The sequence below is a fragment of the Panthera pardus genome, unplaced genomic scaffold (assembly GCF_024362965.1).
Source record: "Panthera pardus isolate Hobbes unplaced genomic scaffold, ASM2436296v1 HiC_scaffold_17, whole genome shotgun sequence".
Taxonomy (NCBI): domain Eukaryota; kingdom Metazoa; phylum Chordata; class Mammalia; order Carnivora; family Felidae; genus Panthera; species Panthera pardus.
Window position 1 is genome coordinate 8,099,095 of NW_026526732.1, and position 18,269 is coordinate 8,117,363.

The 18,269-nt window shown below is 50.9% G+C and overlaps 1 protein-coding gene across 1 annotated transcript in view; it reads right to left on the reverse strand.

Annotated features, from left to right (window-relative positions):
- The window catches only part of IGF2R (insulin like growth factor 2 receptor), a 103,540-nt gene that overhangs the window by 29,075 nt on the left and 56,196 nt on the right, over positions 1-18,269 (reverse strand). The window contains exons 14-29 of the mRNA XM_019412710.2: positions 17,182-17,319; positions 15,918-16,065; positions 15,228-15,405; positions 14,466-14,581; positions 13,817-13,985; positions 12,400-12,579; positions 9,546-9,647; positions 8,127-8,228; positions 5,845-6,040; positions 4,358-4,528; positions 3,667-3,810; positions 3,408-3,583; positions 3,037-3,124; positions 2,343-2,558; positions 1,357-1,487; positions 1,008-1,105 (exon numbers count right to left, since the gene is read on the reverse strand). Coding sequence (XP_019268255.2) covers positions 1,008-1,105; positions 1,357-1,487; positions 2,343-2,558; positions 3,037-3,124; positions 3,408-3,583; positions 3,667-3,810; positions 4,358-4,528; positions 5,845-6,040; positions 8,127-8,228; positions 9,546-9,647; positions 12,400-12,579; positions 13,817-13,985; positions 14,466-14,581; positions 15,228-15,405; positions 15,918-16,065; positions 17,182-17,319 — 2,353 coding nt within the window. The remainder of the gene's footprint in view (positions 1-1,007; positions 1,106-1,356; positions 1,488-2,342; positions 2,559-3,036; positions 3,125-3,407; positions 3,584-3,666; positions 3,811-4,357; positions 4,529-5,844; positions 6,041-8,126; positions 8,229-9,545; positions 9,648-12,399; positions 12,580-13,816; positions 13,986-14,465; positions 14,582-15,227; positions 15,406-15,917; positions 16,066-17,181; positions 17,320-18,269) is intronic.

Here is an 18,269-nt window from a genome sequence, read left to right on the forward strand (position 1 = left end):
CAAAAATAAGACTCTTTGTACACAAATCTCAGAAAGCAGAAAACAGTCTCCGGTGGCACAAAGAGAATAGTTGAATGAATTAGTCCTATCAGAAGGATAGTTCGTGCCCATTAGAAATGAGGAATGCATTTGTTTCATGTGAAAATGCTTAAGAAACATTAGCTGGAAAAGGTAACATTACAAAACAAATTCTGATTCAAAGTCGCTAAACACATATTACTGAATGTATGCTTTCCCACATTACTAAAACTTAAAAAGTTGTCACTTTACCCAGACAAAATGAGAGAACACAGCAAAACAGGGAAGGAAAACATGGAAATGACTACACTTTCCCCTAGGGCTGGATGCTGTAAGTCTGTGACCCTTTTCAGGTGGATCATCACAGAGCAGAAGTGACAGCACGTCCCCCAACCGTTGAGAACCACAGATGAAACCTCCAGGGACGGGACACGAGATGCCTATTTTGCAATAGTTCCAAGGGCAACCGCTGAAATGCACACACAGTAGAGGCCTCTACTTCACCTCAGGAGCTGCCAGTCACCCAGTCCCAGGAGCCACAGGCGACAGAGATCAAAAGAGCCCCTGACAGCCCCTGAGAACCTGCTGTCTGGGCACCCCCGACTGTCTCCAACGCCCCGGCCTCTGCACCTCCGCCCTTGTCCTCTCCACGCCTTCTCCCCGCCACACAAGCAGCGTGCCAGGGTGGAGCACAGGCCAGGTGACGTCCCGCTCACTCTACTCCACTCACACCATGAACCGCGCAAGGTTTTTCTTCTGTTCCAGTTCGCAATCACTTCCCTGTACGCATCCTAGCACAAAATAATCACCGAAACCCAAAGCTGTGAAGGGTTCAGGAGTTAACCTGATCCAAGTACTTGTTCGAATATGAAGAAATGAAGGCTTGGAGAAACCACCTAAGCCAACACCCTGTCCCCTGACCGTGAACTGTTAAAACTGCGCGCAGTTCACCAGCCTGTCCAAAGGAGTCAAGAGACGCGCAGACTTACTTGAATGAACACTCGGTCACGTCAAAAGGTGCGCAGGCATACTGCGTTCGCCACTCGAACACGTAGGAGCAATCCGAGGTCTCCCTGAGAAATACCGGCTGGAAAAGGGAAGAGCGACATATATGTCACGTGGGACACTTCACGCGGTTTATCACACTTTGAATCTTCAGAATGGAAATAGTAAAGGAGGTGATGTCCGTTAAAATGCATACACGCTGATCAAGGTCTCGACCCATCTTCCGTAACTACTGCATTTGCGGTCAGCTGACCAGGGGCCTCTGAAACGCCGGAGCGGAGGCATCTCTCGAAGAGCGGGGCAGCCACGCCCGTGGGCCGTGACCACACTCACCCTCTCCGTGCTACGGTCGCAGTAGAAGAAGATGGTTGTGGAGCGCTGGTACACCTTGTGGCAAGTGTCCCCCCCGGTGTAGTTCATTTTCAACAAGCCGTTCTCATAAGTCAGCTTCTGAGTGAGGAGGCCTGTTCGGAAATGACCAGATTAAAACAAGGTTCGGGGCCCAAAGTCTCCCGGCCACGTCACGTCCCCCAAAGAAATCGCCACAAGAGCACGTGTGTCTGGCCTCCCAGCACCGGAGCCTACTCCCTGCCCCACTGCCCCGCAGGAGGAATAAAACCCGGCCTCCTCTTGTCCACGGTTACAGTGTTCTGGTCTCATGGTGGGCACAAGCAGCACAGGCTCTCATCACTAAGAGGATGGCCCTAGGGGCTGCCCACGCACTCACCACCACGTCGCATACTTCTTTTTTTTTTTTTTTTTTTTTTTATGATTTGAGAGAGAGCAAGCGTGTAAGCAGAGGAGGGGCAGAGAGGGGGTGACAGAGGATATGAAGAGGCTGACAGAACAGAGCCCTATGTGGGGCTCGAACTCACAAGTGACACCATGATCTGAAGTCGGACATTCAACCGACTGAGCCACCCAGGCACCCCAGCTACTCCTATTTAAAAGTTCTCAAACTAGTATTACCTGCCCAGCTGCTGAGACGGCATCATGACCAACGGCCTACCCTGTAAGTTATAGCCACACCCTATACTAAACGCATCTCCGCTAACTTGATTCTAGAAAGTACTGGCTACTTCAGCGTGCCCCTGGGTTGCAATAAAGAATCGACAGCTGGAATTGCTAAGTAAGAACAAAATAAGCTCTAGCCACATGTGTCACGATGCATTCTGCTTAAGAAAATCAAGTGAAATCAGAAACGTGAGTATTTCACCCAAAGGCAGCTTTCTTCCTACTCTGGAAAGAAGAAACCTTCAGCATGAACCTTAATACGCGATTCCGTTCTTGCACAAAAGCGTAAGAAAAACCCACGGTACCTGCCACTTTGTGAAATCCCAGGGCTCCCCGCTTTTCCTGACACGATGAGATCACCTTGGACTTGTCATCCGTAGAGCAGACGTCTGAGGACAGCTTTCCACAGACCCGGAAATAATAGGTGTACTCCCCAGCACTCACGACCGTGTCATTGACGGCCAGAGGCTTCAGGTCGTACAAGTTGCCATGTCTTGGGTCCTTCACCTCACAGTTGTCTCCTTCAAGAACACACGGGAAGCGAAGGACCATTGCAGTTGCACACACACTCACTCTCTCGGGCAAAAACTCTTACAGTTTTTAATCACGTGAATACGGTCTTACAATAAGCATTAGATGCCATTTCCACATCATCCCATCGTGCTTGTAACATTACGCAAACTGCCTGTCAAACAGCGTTCTAGAAAAGCCTGGGTCACAGGCTGAAGGTCCACTTAACCACACAAAACCTCAAGTTACGGTTCTCACAGGTGAGAAGCCAATAAGCCGTCACTCCGAGTAGGTCAGGGAAGATGTCCCTGGTAAAGTTGGCAAGGCAGCGGAGTAAAAAACTCTAGGATAAGAAATTATCCATCTACTAACAAGCATCTCACGACCGGGCGTGTGGCCATCACTACGGGGTTTTGTACCCAGATGCTGGCTGGAATGTCTGCCCCTTCATCCCTTTGCAGCATCAGTGAGCCGGGCCCCAGGTCTTACCTTCCACTCTGACGACAGGACAGGCTTCCACCGTTCTCCAGATGAACACGTACTCACAATCATCCAGAAGCTGAAATGTTGGTGATCCCTATAACAGAAACCAACAACTTCTGTTTTTATCTTTTTTTTAAGCCAAAGATAGCCACAATTAATATCCAACCTTCAATCTCCATGAGAAAAATACATGAGCCTTATTAAACGTGTTAAGACCCGGAGAAAAACAGTACGTTCTAGTCAAATGCTACCGAAGGCCTACAACCCATGAAAACACAGCCAAGGGTGAAATCAGAGAGAAGGTTCAGAGGCTGAAGGGAAACAGGAAACGGAGCCACTGACAAGCAGGCCCAGTCCTCCCTGACGAGCTCACGCACCGAAGTCTGCGCACACTCGAACATTATCCTGGTCGAGAAGCGCTGGTTCCCACACCTGTCGCCATTGACGTAGACGATACTCAGAGACCCGTTGGCTGCGGCCTGAGGGCTGATCTGTACCACGCCCAGGTTCTGGCTGTTGTCTTCTGATACCAGGCAAGACCCCACTGCGCTGCCTGAAAGAGCCGGGAGTTCGTCCGTCTGGGGTGGGGGACAGCAGGAAGGCAGATGCGACTCGAGTCAAATGCTCACTACTCACCATGACATTCGGGAATATAAGGGAGGGGAGTGCAAACGCTCAAATAGAAAGTTCTCTTTCTTCCATCCGCGGAGGTGTCTACAGCCGCCCAGGGCTTCCTGACTTGGCTTAAGCCGCTTAGATCGTACTCGTTTCCAGCGAGGTCTGAAATACACGGAAACACACGAGCTACCCCCTGCTCTCTTGCCAGCGTTAGCACACGGGCACACACCCTGGCTGAAGACTGATGATGCACGAACTTGACGTCGTTACTAAGGAATCAGAAGGGCCCCAGGAAGCTACGAGGCTTTTCCTACACACATACACTGGCTCTGGCCCTCGGAACTGCCGTTCACAACAAAGTACCACTGACGTGGAGGTGCAGGGACCCCGCAGAGCACGAGGCATCCTGGGGACACTGCTCAGCTCACAGAGCTTTAATGCCTTTTAGGTCCTCAAGCAAGAAGCTCTGAATGTATTTTACTTTCTTCCCCTGCGTTTTCTTCTGTTCATGAGCAGCTTCTGATTACAAAACGTAGCTTAAAACTCTTAATTACATACCCAGGTTCTCTTTCAGAGAAACACCACAAGTGTGGGTATCAAAGAAGCACAGAACACAAACATGCTGCCTATAAAACACACCACACACGCACACGTGATTACACTTACGCACACATACACACACCCTTGATCCTGGTCCTCTCGGCCTTACCCGTGACCTGGCAATCCACTGGAGAAGGGACGCAGGCCAGTGCGGTCTCAAACTCAAAGAAAGTATCTCGGATTCCCCGGCCAGAGTCAATGTCCTGATGCAGGAACTTGGGGATTCCTGGGTAGGCATCATCGTTGCAAACAAAGCGGATGATAAAAGCATCAGCAGTCCCTGGGGAACAAGGGAGGCCAGGTTTTAAGAAACAGAGCAACGGGACAATGCCCCCACTGGGAACAAACCTCACAGCCACCCTGTAAAACGATGACATCACAGCACTGGGTCTGTCTCAAGGGGGCTGATGTCAACTACAGAATGGCCGTGTTCACTGCCACAGTGACCCACACGACGACGGGTTTACAGAGTGAGCCTGACAGTCCTGCGGTCTCATATTCTAGAAAATATGCACATGCAACATCCTTTCCTCAACCCCAACGCTAGCTAACATCACCGGCTTATTCAACACCACTCGCTAAGTTCCTACCACACGCAGGAGTGACAGAACCAGAAGCGATCCCTGCCCTCCCAGGAGCTTACACTCCAGCCCGGCGGCCCCAACACGAAGCACGTGGAATACAGTCTAGGGCTCGCCAGACGGCGGGAAGTTGATGGAAGGAAAATGCAGCAGGCCCAGACATGAGAGACCCCCAGGTGGTGGGGGTTTTAAGGAGGGGGCTGGCCTCACTGGGAAAGGGACACCTGAGCTGATGCACGAAGAAGGTGAAGAAAGGGACCCCAGGGCCATCTTAAGGGGGGAGCACCTTGGGCAGGGGCAAGAGCAGAGACAGAAGCTCAGGAGGGGAGGGTGGGTGAGAGGGAGTCTCAATGGTTTCAGAAGCAGGAGGTCGGCAGGACTGAGCAAGAAGTGGGGATCCCGTCCCACAGCCTCTGTGACAGCACTGGCCTCTAGTCCGGGTGCACGTGGCTGGGAATGGCACGATCTAAACACTTGAACCATCACTCTGTTGAACAGAGCGCTCGGGGGTGGAGGGCGGGCGAGGGCAAAAACAGGACGACCACCAAAGGGCTCCTCCAGCGAGGGGGACCGAGGAAGCGTGCAGGCCCAGCGGCCGCAATGGGTGAAGACCCCACAGCCACCAGCACGTCATCTCCTGCAGCCATCCACAGAGTGGCAGGTAATGTCATCATCCCCATCTGAGACAGGAGGAGACCGAAGCAAAGAGGCTACACGACAAGCCTGAGGTCACGCAGCTTTACATCCCAGAACCGCCAAGGGGCCTAACGTTAGGAGCCTGGGGGAAGGACAGGCACAGGGACCGTCAACAGTGTGGTCCAGACACTTAACAGGATCACACGCGAGGGGCCTGGCAGAGCACAGAGGACTCGTGTGGGCGATGCCATGGCCCAGAGGCTGGAGGGCAGGGGAGGGCTGCATGGTCGCGTACCCTACACGCTCAGGAGGTTCACAGACATGCACAGAGCCACCAGGACACGCATTAGTGGCAAAAATAACCTGGTTCTGAGCTCACCTGTGGAAGGGTAAAGAGGCCCCTTGTAGGTCAGAGTTATAAAGCCCTCGGTGGACAGCTGGAGGGTTTTCTCGAGTCCAACCTGCCTTTCTGGCTTCAGATTCTTCAGGTCTTTTGTCTCGGTTTCCGCCTCACAGCCAGAGGCTGGTTTTCCATCGAAGGTGCCACAGGCTGGCATTGTGCCACACACGTTGAACTGCAGGCCGGACAGCAAGAGCCACACGCCTTAACATAGGCCATGTAACTCAGCACAAACAAGAGCCCGAGCAACTCAAACCCTGAGAGGCTAACTAGTTACTATTCAAGTTACCAATTTACACGTTTGGGCACTTAAATCCAGAAGTTAGTACACAATGCAAAATGCAAAATTCAAAATCCAAATGGCAACACGCATAAATTGCTTCTAGGGAATAATAATCACATATTTATTTACACAGCCCCGTATCTCTAAATGCCAAAGATGCATTGCATAGAACAATGCCCCATCTACAAGAGGGAACATGTACGCAGAGCAGACTATGACACCATTTTCAGTATTAGAGAAACTGTGTATAGTTGAAATGTCAGTTACAAGGAACCAGGAGCAAACATCCCCTGTACTTCTTAAAGACACCGGTATCATTCTATCATGCAAATGAAGCTAAATATGTTCTGTGGTACAAAGACGCAGAAAGGAAAGACTTCTCTACATCTGTTAAGTGTTCACGGACAACGTGTACAAAATCAAGGTCAGCTTTTCTTAAAAGACCAAAGCTTCCTACTCGGGAAACGGCCCATCGGGACTACAGCCAACGCAGGTGCTCAGCAGCCGTGCGGGCCATGTGCGGGAGGCCGTGGTTAACGAAATTTGGATGTAGGTTCCCTTTCCTTTCCGTGGACTTGCCTGCAAGTGAACCACAGAGCTGAGAGAAGCTTGGGCTTGCTCTGCCAGGCTGTGGGCACCGGCTGTCCTGCGGGCCTGCATCTGTAGGCCCCTCTGATCGGGGGTGTTCAGGCACCCTCGGAGATGTCGGCAGCTTCAGCAGCGTGGGGAGGCCGCTGGGCATATCCGGGGGCCACCGAGCCCGGGAGGACCGGGTGGCAAGGGGACAAAGCCGGGCAGTCGGCTGGTGGGTGGCGCTGGCCTAAGCAGATGGTTCTCCTGGTGGCACCCAGGAGCCCAGACACAGCTGGCACCACCCAATGCCCCTGCTGGCGCACACAAGGCAGAGGCTCTCTGGGCTGCTTCTAGTGTGTTCTTTATAAGGGTTACTATCTTCCAGCGTGTCCTCTATGTGGGTCGACAACGTTCTTGTCTGCTTCTCACACTTACAGGTGGCCACATATACTCACACCTATTATAAACCTATTATAAACTGAACTCTGTAGCAGCAGTGTGGGGACTGCAGGTGGGTAGATGACCAGCCAAAGTACTATTGAGGGACAAACCCTGTTCGGGTATCCCCCCAGCCTGTGGGACAAGCTGTATGCTCTTCTACACCGACAAATTCCCCTCTTGTGTCAAATTCACGTAAGACATTCTTATCCCAACTTCCTGTTCTCAAAGGGTATTCTCTCCTTCCCATGTGGCTGTGCTGCAAAAACTTAAACAAATATATCTATGTACACATATACATATACACAAGCTAACGTATATATACGTGTATATACACACATACGTATACATATATGCGTGTATATATATACACATATGCGTGTGTTCTTTCTTTCCAGCAATGCTTAGTTCATAACAGAACAGCATTACGTGGGGGTTTTCCACCTTGCTGCTCCGGACAGAATATCAGGACTATCACTGAAGGAAGTGCTCTCAGAAGAATCCAGAACACAGCCACCCCAGGTTGTTTCCCTTTTATAGGGTAATGTAAGTACCATTTCCTCCTGACTGGTGGTTCTCAGACTCCAGTGGGCATCAGAATCACCTGGCAGTTGGTTAAAAGAAACTGACGAACCCACCCCACAAGAATTTATATTTCTAACAAATTCCGGGGTGACGCCAATGCTGCTGGCCCAGGACCACTTCTCTAGACACACAGCAACAGATTAAGAATTTCTTTTCTGAAAAATGTCACCCTCATGTCTGCACTACAGCAGTGAGTGGAAGTTTTACCTCCCTCTCCCCTCAAATCTGGATTCTTTCACCTCTTCCTGGGTAACGGCTGCCATCACAGTGCCCTGGACCGTTCCTAAAGACACCTGCCACCAGCACGCACCAGAGGCAAATGACTTACACGCACGTTCTCCTTGTTTCAAAGCAAACTAGAAATTCATCATGTAACTCTTACCACAAAAGTCTTTCCAATGCCTGAGATCGTGTATCCTTTGGTATCGTTCAATGGGTTAAGATCAAACACAAACCCACTGTTCGGGTCCCTTATAGAACAGGCCTGCAGAAACAACAGGGGAAGAGATACATTCAAACCAATCCCACGAGAACACGGCCAATACAGAGCGTCCTCGCAAACCTGCGTGTATGGACCTCACAAAACATGTGCTTCTCCACTGACCTGAAACCCCTGTCAGAAAAGCAGCCCCATGCATCCGTCCGCACCAGCCCCTTCAGATACGGCCCCTGCGGTCTGCCCAGGTGTGATACCAGGCTGACAAATATTAAACTTACCTGAAAGCTCTCAAGGCTACGATATTTACCTAAATAAGGAGACCACCGCTGACCCTCGAGGGAAAAGTTGTTAGAAACCATACGTAACCCATAAATAATTTAAAAAAAGAAAAAGAAAACCTTTAGGAAGTTGGTTTAAATGTTCCTTTTTCTATTTCAGGCATTCACTTAAAGACCATGATAACGGGAGGCACGATGAGGTACCTCGCCATCCCTTCTCCTCTAGGAGACGTCATAAACCGTACCCTCCCCCCACGTCTTTCTTCTGCACAGTCTGCCAGTTCAGGGGAAGCATCAGCGGTCCCAACCCCAGAGAGCATGACCGAGGACGCAGGGCGGCATCCCACCATCCCTACCCTTCCCCGGCACCACAGGCCCAGGACCCTGTGGGAACCTTCGTTTAGGTGGGCCTGGGCTCTACTGTGAAAGCAGAGCTTTTAGAAGGGGAGGGAAAGGAGGAAGTCTGAGCACGAGGAACACAGCCAGCGCCGTGAAAACGACAGGTCACCAGCTCACGGCTCTGCTCTGTGGGGGGGGGGGGGGCGGGGGGGAGGTGCACCCGAGGGCAAGAACACAGGCCAAGGCCAAAGAGCAGGATAAGCCACAACGGCAATAGGCACGCAGAAGCAACGGCAGTAACAGGGCCGGGATCGGAGCTTGAAAACCGTGAGCCTCACATTGAAACAGACAGGCCAGATCCCGCAGATGACGGGGCACTGGAACGTTTTAGGTGCTGCAGTGACAACTGACAACCCCCCACATCTCTACGGTGATGGAGAATCCCCAGAGTCTGCTAGGGTGCCACCACAACACAGAAGGGACAGGGCAATGGAGAAAAAGGAAGGAATCTATAGTAATCGGGGAGTAAAGCCCAGGGTCTGGTTCTCAGCCCAGCATCTGCGAGCCGGGGTCTCGGGGAGAGCAATGCGGGGGGACACCCAGATGCCTGATGCCAAGGCGCGGGAAATGGAGAAGCCAGGAACAGGTTTGGAAGCGCGAGGGAAGGGGTGGGTGCAGAGCGGGGGCACCGGGGTGGGCATATCCAGGAGCAGCGCAGCGAGACGACCCGGGACAGCACGCATACCTGTTCTGTGTCTGTCATGATTTGGATGGGACAGGCGGCCTCTGTGTTCCACAGGAAACTAACCACACACTCCCAACTTAGAGAAAAGATGGGGTGGGTATTCTGAAAGGTTAAATGCAGAATGACAGTCAGTATAAGGAGATGGAACTCGATCTCACCAAGGGACTACTAGCCTAGCACACACAAAGAGCTGAAGTCTACTGAACTTAGTTTAATTACGCGTCAGTGACAGACTAGGTGCTCAGTGCACACTCCCTAATTACAATTTCATGTCCTATTATTCCCACTAAGGACATACTACCTCTCGTGCTCAGATGTCAAGAAGTTTACCCGAGGTCACGTGGCAGTGAATGGCAGAATTGGGGTCCAGATCTGGGTTTAAGTCCACGCTGTTGAAAAACACTCCACACCAAGAGTACGGAACGTAAGAAAGACACAAAAGACCCCGGCGTGGGAGATTTTACTGACAGAAGCTCGGAACTGGGGACCGAGGGTACAGAGGAGCCTGGAAGGGTCACAGGGAGCCTCGCGGGCGCTGTGAGCACGGCCACCGTGTGGGGTCTGGCTGCAAAGTCCTGCTCAACGCGTGAGGGTTCACCAGCTGCCGGTAACTTACAATGTGTGCACTGTCCGGGTGTGTCTCAGTGAAATGTTGCCCAAACGTGCGCCGCGCCGCACCGCCTCCTGTGGGAGCTCTGCCTCGTTACAGGGAACAGCAGCTTGTGCTGAGAGAGCATTTACCACTGTGCTGTTTTATTAGCATTTCTCAACCCAGCCTCATAATGACCTGGGAACCAGGTTCTGTAATCACCTACCATCTATACACAGGTGAGCAAACAGAGGCACAGAGTCAGGACACCTGCCCAGGCTCACAGGAGGACACATTGGGCACCTGACCGCGAGCCCACACCTTACCCACCAAGCACCCTCTGGCCTGGAAGTCCCTCCCCCCCTCCCCGCCCCCCTCAGCCTCAGCATCTCTAACAGTAAGATAAAAACACATCTGTCCTGGGGCGCCTGGGTGGCTCAGGCGTTAAGCGTCTGACTCTCGATCTCACAGTTCGTGGGTTCGAGCCCCGCCTCAGGCTCTGTGCTGACAGTGTGGAGCTTGCTTGGGATTCTCTCCCTGCCCCACCCCCTCTCTCAAAATAAATGAAGTTTTAAAAATCCTTAAAAAAAAAAAAAAAAAAATCTGTGCCTTCTGCCCCACACTGTGGTCGTGAAAAGGTGCTGCTTTAACGGTGAAAGTTCTGAAAGTTCTGTGGCTTGCAGAACTCTGCGACACGACCTCCGTTCATGGTCTCTGGGGCCCACGGTGCGTACCAAGCCCCACACAAGTACTCAGAGATACAGTGATGATGCGAAGCTGCTCTGAAGACTGCAGAACGCTGCCCGCATGAGGTGTCACAGCGAAGCTGAAAAACTAAGGATCCCAGAGAACCTCCTGGAACAGTCCAGTATCTCCGTGGGAACAAGAAACTGCAGTGAGAAGGGGAGGTGGGCAAGGCTCCAAGGAGGGGACACAGACATGCCCAGGAGGTGGCGAGGGCTGGGCTGGGCAGCCAGGAGTTCTTCCTGAGACTGAGGAAGGAAACAGCCAACCCATCCCCGGGCTACTCAAGGAGCACGCTTACAGTTCAGTCATGGAACACCTTGTACGACGTGGGCCCATGCTCGTCCAGCTAGGGATTTCATCCCCTTATCAGAGACCCCTCCTTGACCTCTGAAGAAACCGTCTCTCGGAAAAAATCACGTGTTGGCAAATGACACTGAGAACTTGGGGTCTGCGAGGCAACTGGAATGTATGTGACAAAGTCCAACAGACTGCTGAGGATTGAACACATTTTGCCGTTCGTTCCAAAGAAACTACAGGAAGCTGGAACGGACCCTTAAAATGTATACCTGACCCTTTAAGTTATTTGATCACAAACGTGAATTCTATCACCTCCGCTGTGCGTTCACCTGAGACTTTGAATAATTACTCAAAAAACACGTGACCCGGATACAAATGTAAAACTCCAGGAAAAAAAGCAATTGGATTTGGGATAGCCACGTTCCGGAAAGGAGTGCCAGGAATGGTGCACAACATCGTGCATGTATCCAATGCCACTGAACTGTATACCTAAAGATACACCTAAAGTATACCTAAAGATGGTTTCAATGGTACCTTTTACGTTATATGCTTTAATTTTTTTTTAATGTTCATCTTTATTTTTGAGACAGAGCGAGAGCATGAGTGGGGGAGAGGCAGAGAGAGAGAGGGAGACACAGAATCCAAAGCAGGCTGCAGGCTCCAAGCTGTGAGCATGGAGCCTGATGCAGGGCTCGAACTCTTGAACCTGAGCCGAAGTCAGACGCTCCACTGACTGAGCCACCCAGGCGCCCCAATTATGTTATACATTTTTACCTTTTTTTTTTTTTTTTAGAAAAACAATTGGGACGGTACATAAGCATCTTTATTTGGGGTTTCTCTTCTATTCTACCCTAAGGAACTCAGGGCCAAAAGCAATCTCTATCACTTTCTCTACTTCCTAGCCTTAATTTTTTATCCTTGATTGCCCACGTTTCACACATATAATCTTCATCATTTATCCGTGAATCAGAGCGGCATCGTGCCCCAGCTTCCTCATCTATGAATGCTGGGGTTTGGGTGAAATTGTCTCAAAGACCCTTTCTGCCGCCAGGATTCTCAGATCACCAGCTGACAAGAAGTAAGGGACAGAATGGAGTCCACACAAGCCCGAGAGAAAACTCCACTCGAGACTCGCTCATCTCCACAAGAGACACGTCAGCTGGTTCTCAGTCACAAAAGACCCAAAGGAACCAAGGTCGTGGGCAACGCACAGCACCTTACCAGGCTGCCCCTGGAACAGACGAGATGGATCCTGGTGGTGTAGGTGGTGAGCCTCCCGTCGCTGGTGGTGCACGCTGAGCCGTTCACGTACTCTAAAAGGAGGCTGCCGCTGTCCTCCACCATGGGACCCGTCTTTGCGACCCCCAAGTTGCTGATGGAGACAGTCTCAGAAAAGGAACCCTGCAAACAAATGTGTCTATTGGGTTTTCCCTCCAAAGAGAACACAGGACTTCACTACTGGTACATGTGATTCTCGTGTCTGTAAAGTCACCACAGACGCTGAACCATCATTCCAAAGGGATCACGTACCTTTACATACACATATCCCAGAGAGATGATGATCTCAAATCCTGACAACAACTCATGCTGGCAGGTTCTATTTTCCTTATTTTACAAAAAAGGGAAAGGAGGTTCAGACGTGCTAAGTGACTTGTCCGAGGCTGCCCGGCTAACAGGCATCCAAGGCAGGACTCAACCCTTGTCCCCCTGGCCCAGAACCAGGAGCTTCTGGCGCTGCCCTTCCCACCAGCCCCCTCCCCTCGTGTCTCCGCTCCACTGTTGTCTCAGCAGGAGAGCCAACAGGAGACGGTGGACATGTCCATGGATGACCAGAAGCACGGCCAGATTTGAGTGTGGGCCACAAATCCGTGCCGGCAAGTGAGTGAATCTCAAATACAGAACCCGCGAACGAGGAGGACCGACTATCCCCTGAAGTCACTGCTCCAACAAAGCGCACACACACATATGCACACGTGTGAACACAGCAGGGAACTTCACTCTCGACCACCAGAGTGCGCTCACCAGCTTCCTGGAAAACCCCTCCAAGCGGCCATGTAACATGTGCCAGGAAAAGCCCATTCCCGACGTGCTATTTTTAAGGAAGCACACGTACATCTTTATTTCAAGATTCGCCATGTCCAAGGAGCACAGGGAAACGTACTGAAACTCTGGCAGTAACTGCATTCAATCGATGATGCAGCACAGCCTGGCGCTTCAAGTGAGAGCTCACGCGTGGATCTGTGCGGCCACGGCAGCTCTCGCAAGCCGGCTTCCCCCTCGTGAGCTTTCGGAAGCAAAACTATTCTTTACAGACATCTACTGGCCTCAAAGACACTTTTGAACCCAGGCTGGACATACCATTAGGAGCGTCCTCTGCCCTGTACGGAGATCAGAGGTCACCAGCACTGGGCATTTCGTGCAGTTCTAAATCTGAACAATGACTCAAGCACGACCACGTCAGTGGGGGGGGGGGGTGCGGCGGATGAGTTTATGCTGGGGCCCCACTCCTGCTCACAGGGCTTCACTTCAGCAGCCAGGCCTACTTTGATCTGGAAGTCCCAAAATAACCACCTCCGCCCACTGAGTCATGTGCTGGGGGCGGCGGGGAAAACGAGACTCCTGGGGAGGGCAGGCTCACCTGATCGTTCTTGTATTTCATCTGGCACGCCGACGCATATCGATCACAGCCCGGCACCGGGTTCAGGGGTCGACACACATTGATGTAGTATTTCCGCCACGTGCTGCGCTCGCCCGCATTGTCCATGGCGTACCAGTTTCCTCCACGACCACCTTCGGATTTTGCCAGGCTAAAATTTCAAAGCAAAATGCACGCTTTTAATGCTAATGGATTTCAGCCTGACAATTCATTTCTAAGTGGTTGAGGACACACAGAATGAAACATGCCCTGCCATTCAAACTATGGAATTTAGCTCACCGTGACTCATAACACCCACGAGTATCTCGACTTTCACTGAAGTCAGTATTCAGCAGACCGTGCACTGCCCCCCTCCCCCGCACCTCTGTACTGACAATCCCTGTTTCAAACCATGCAGCTGAAGACTGAGGCTTTGCTGCGGCAAGGAGCAGTGGATGTCACAAAGCCTACCACACCACTGTTAGAATTCTTTCTGTTTAAGACTCTCCATCTTGGTCCTGCACCCCCACAACCTACTTGACTCCCCGTTACCAACTCAGCTACGTGCTCACCAGCAAAGCCTAAGCCAGCTTAGCACTACGCGGGACCCGGGCCGGGGCCAAGGCCAAGGCCGGGCTGACCCTGGCCTCACCTGGAGAGATCATACTGCTCCAGCGTAGAGGGGTCGGTGACCACACACTCCAGGGGCTCTTCCGGGCAGGCGTAACTGGTGTACCACCGGAAGTTGTAGGTAGAGTTGTCTTCCTCCTGGTCACATGACAGGGAGAGACACGGGATGGCAAAGAAAAAAGGTAATGTTATTAAAGCCAGCATTTACAAAATGACGAGCATTTTCCGTCGGTAAGAACTATAGGAAAGACGGTCTACTTTGTCCGTCTACGTCTGTCTTATTGACACGAAGATCTCCCAGGAATAAATTAAGATGGAAATCTACCCTCTGCTAAGTGGCACTGAGGGCTGATTTTTGATACGAGTTTTATCCCCAAAGCCAACCAGGTGGTGGGTTACCAGTGGGTTACACAGCCCACTGAACGAATAAACAGCTCAGAAAATGAATACTGCCTACGTACCCTGGCAAATCTAAAAGGATTAATTAAAATCACAGGAGATGATGATTTGGCCAGGACACCAGACTAATAATAGCTCTGCGTCTAAATAAAGGGCCCACAATAGGCTCCTGTGTAGGCATCAGGGAGCCAGACGACGTGATGGTTTATCCCCAGGAAAGCCCAGAGCTCACACCTCACCTGTGGTTAGAGCCTCATCCCACTCCAGGAAAGTCAGCAGCCCTGTCCCACCCACCGTCTTCCTTTCCCCCACCTCGACGGGACTGCCACTCTCTCCCTCTCGGCTCTCCTCAGCAATGGACGCCCACACACCGCACAGTTCCTACCTGATACTCGGGGAGACCGACTCCCACGTCCCGGTCACAAAGGAAGGTGATCAACGTGGCTCTCGGTGTATGCTTTTCGTTGTTATAGGGCGTGCCGTCCCTGTAGTTCAACTGGATCATCCCGTTGTAATAGGAAAGTTTAGCATTACTCAGTCCCAAGTTCCAAGCCTTGTTATCACTAAAACAAGCAAACAAACGTCTCTCAGAAAGGATACCAAGGCCAGAAGCACTGCAGTGCTGGAACACGGGCGAAACGGCCACCGAGCAGTGTGGTGGGGGCAATGTCCATACTCCAGGGCTGCAGATCACCAGGGTCTGCGGTGGGGCAGAGGGCAGCCCCACCCCCACGCCAGGACCCAGGGCCACGCTCAGCACGCTTGGTTTAACGTACGACGCCTCACCTGAACCAATACCACACCCAACGGAGAACCGTGTGCTAACTATCTCACAACCCAGAAATGCAAGCGACTCAGAAGGAATTATGTAAATTCCAAGGGTGTGGCCTGCTCCTCCTTATCCAGGATCTCAACCTCCTAGCATCCTCTGGTGTTTAGGTTTTTAGGCCAGGGCTTCTCAGTGTTTACTGTTCCTTGCAAAGCAATGATGTCAGTAGAGAACACACCTGTCCCTGAATATTTGTTAGCGCAAGATACCTAAGGAAAACCCGTAACTAAAAATAGTTACACTTGCCTTTTTGAAACTTGACAGGCTCCGGAGTCCGGCTGGCAGAAACTCACAGACACCGCACCACAAACATTTATGTAAAAGTCGTACTTCTCGGTCTCAACTTTATAGGCACCATTTTTCTTTGTGAGAGGTGATAAATCAAAAGAAAACCCTAAGGAAGAGTAAAAACAATGCCAATATGTAAGGTCAGTTGGACTACAGTCAAGAAGGTCAGCTGGGGGGTGCCTGGGTGGCTCAGTCGGTTAAGCGTTCGACTTCGGCTCAGGTCATGATCTCACGGTTCGTGGGTTTGAGCCCCTCTGCGCTGACAGCTCAGAGCCTGGAGCCTGTTTCAGATTCTGTGTCTCCCTCTCTCTCTGTCCCTCCCCTGCTCGCACTCTCCCTCTGTCTCAAAAATAAATAAACATTAAAAAAAAAAAATTTAAAAAAAAAAAAGAAGGTCAGTTGGACCACAGGCCCACCCAAGTTGGGCCCCAAGCCCGCAGCTTCAAAGAAAGTCTCCCCAGGAACCATCTGATGAGGGCAGGGAGATGCAAAATGGCAGAAAAGCTGCCTTCCCCTCCAGGCCACCAGAGCTGCACCTACGGACATTTCCCCTGCACGTGGATTCACCACCACCAAGCCCCTTTTACTGCATTAACCTAAAAACCCAATTTGAAGCCCCTGGCTGGCCTCAAATGCTGGCGGAATAAACCACCAATGTGTTCAAAGCTGTATGACCACAACACAGCGTGACCTTCTTGAGAAGTCTAAGGTAGGTTTCTGGGTCACTAAACTTCTGCAAAAAGCCTTCACAAACACGGTTCTTTTCTTGGGATCTTCAAGTTTTGCATTCAACAAACCTACCTGCACCATGATTTAAGAGGTAGGTTTTTTACGATCTCAACCTCAAATGTCCAATTTTCAAAATTTTTGCATTAATGTAATCCTGAAGCAGGTTATCTCTAAAACTTTCCTAGAAAATATTTAAGGAAGGGGCGCCTGGATGGCTCAGTCGGTTGAGCATCCGACTTCGGCTCAGGTCATGATCTCACGGTCTGTGAGTTCGAGCCCCGCGTCGGGCTCTGTGCTGACAGCTCAGAGCCCGGAGCCTGCTTCAGATTCTGCGTCTTCCTCTCTCTGCCCCTCCTCCACTCACTCTCTCTCTCTCTCTCTCTCTCAAAAATAAACTTTAAAAAAAAGAAAATATTTAAGTTAAAAAACAAACAAACCCTGAGCAGTTCCAGGAGGCACCAAAGCACCAAAGGTATTACGTGGGCACACGCACCTGCCTGGGAATCAAAGACCGTGCAGTTCTCGCCCTCTGTCTTGGACAGTACACAGGCAGCAGCTGTGTGCCACTCAAACCCATAGAAGCAGCCACCATCCCCAGAGGTTGTCAACACCGGAGCGCTTTCTAGATCACCTGTCAACGAGGAAGAAGAATGAGATCGCTAATCATTCCTAGTCTAAAAACAGTCCCACAAACACCGTGATTCTGCTTCCTTGAGGTCCTGAGAGCAATCAAACCTACAGAGGCAGAAAGAGGGGGGTTACCGAGGGCTGGGGCAGGAGGGGGGGCATTAGTGTCCAGCAGGGGCAGAGTCCACTCAAGAAGATGAGAACGTTCTGGAGACGGACAATGGTGATGGCTGCACAACCCTGAATGTCCTCCATGCCCCTGGACTATACACTTTAATAAACGTTAACGGGCGCCTGGGCGGCTCCATTGGTTCAGCGTCCGACTTCAGCTCAGGTCATGCTCTCACAGCTCATGAGTTCGAGCCCCGCGTCAGGCTCTGTGCTGACAGCTTAGAGCCTGGAGCCTGCTTCAGATTCTGTGTCTCTCTCTCTCTCTCTGCCCCTCCCCCACTCACACGTGCTCACGCACTCTCTCTCTCTCTCAAAAAATAAATAAACGTTAAAAAATTTTTTTTAAACTTTAAAAAAGTTGAATTTCACATCATGTATTTTACTACAGTTTCTTAAAAATGCTAAATTTCACATTATGTATATTCTACCACAATTTAAAAAACACTCAAAACCAAAAAATAGTCCTAGCCCTTGACCTTATCCCACAGCTGGGCACTTATCCAAAGAAAATATTGCAGCAGGAGGTAGACAGGGATACGCAACAGCACCATCACCCACACTGGAAACATGCAATTAACCCAACAATAGGGGAAATGCTTAAAAATAGTAAGACCAAACCATTATCAACGAGGGAGTCCCTAAAAATTAGTAATATAAACTGTGAGACACAGAAGAGCATTCACAAAATACATGTTTTGAGGAACACTTTCCAAAAACGCGTGATTACACATAGCTTTGACCCCGTAAAAACAATGTAAACCTATAAATACAGGCGGGCGAAGG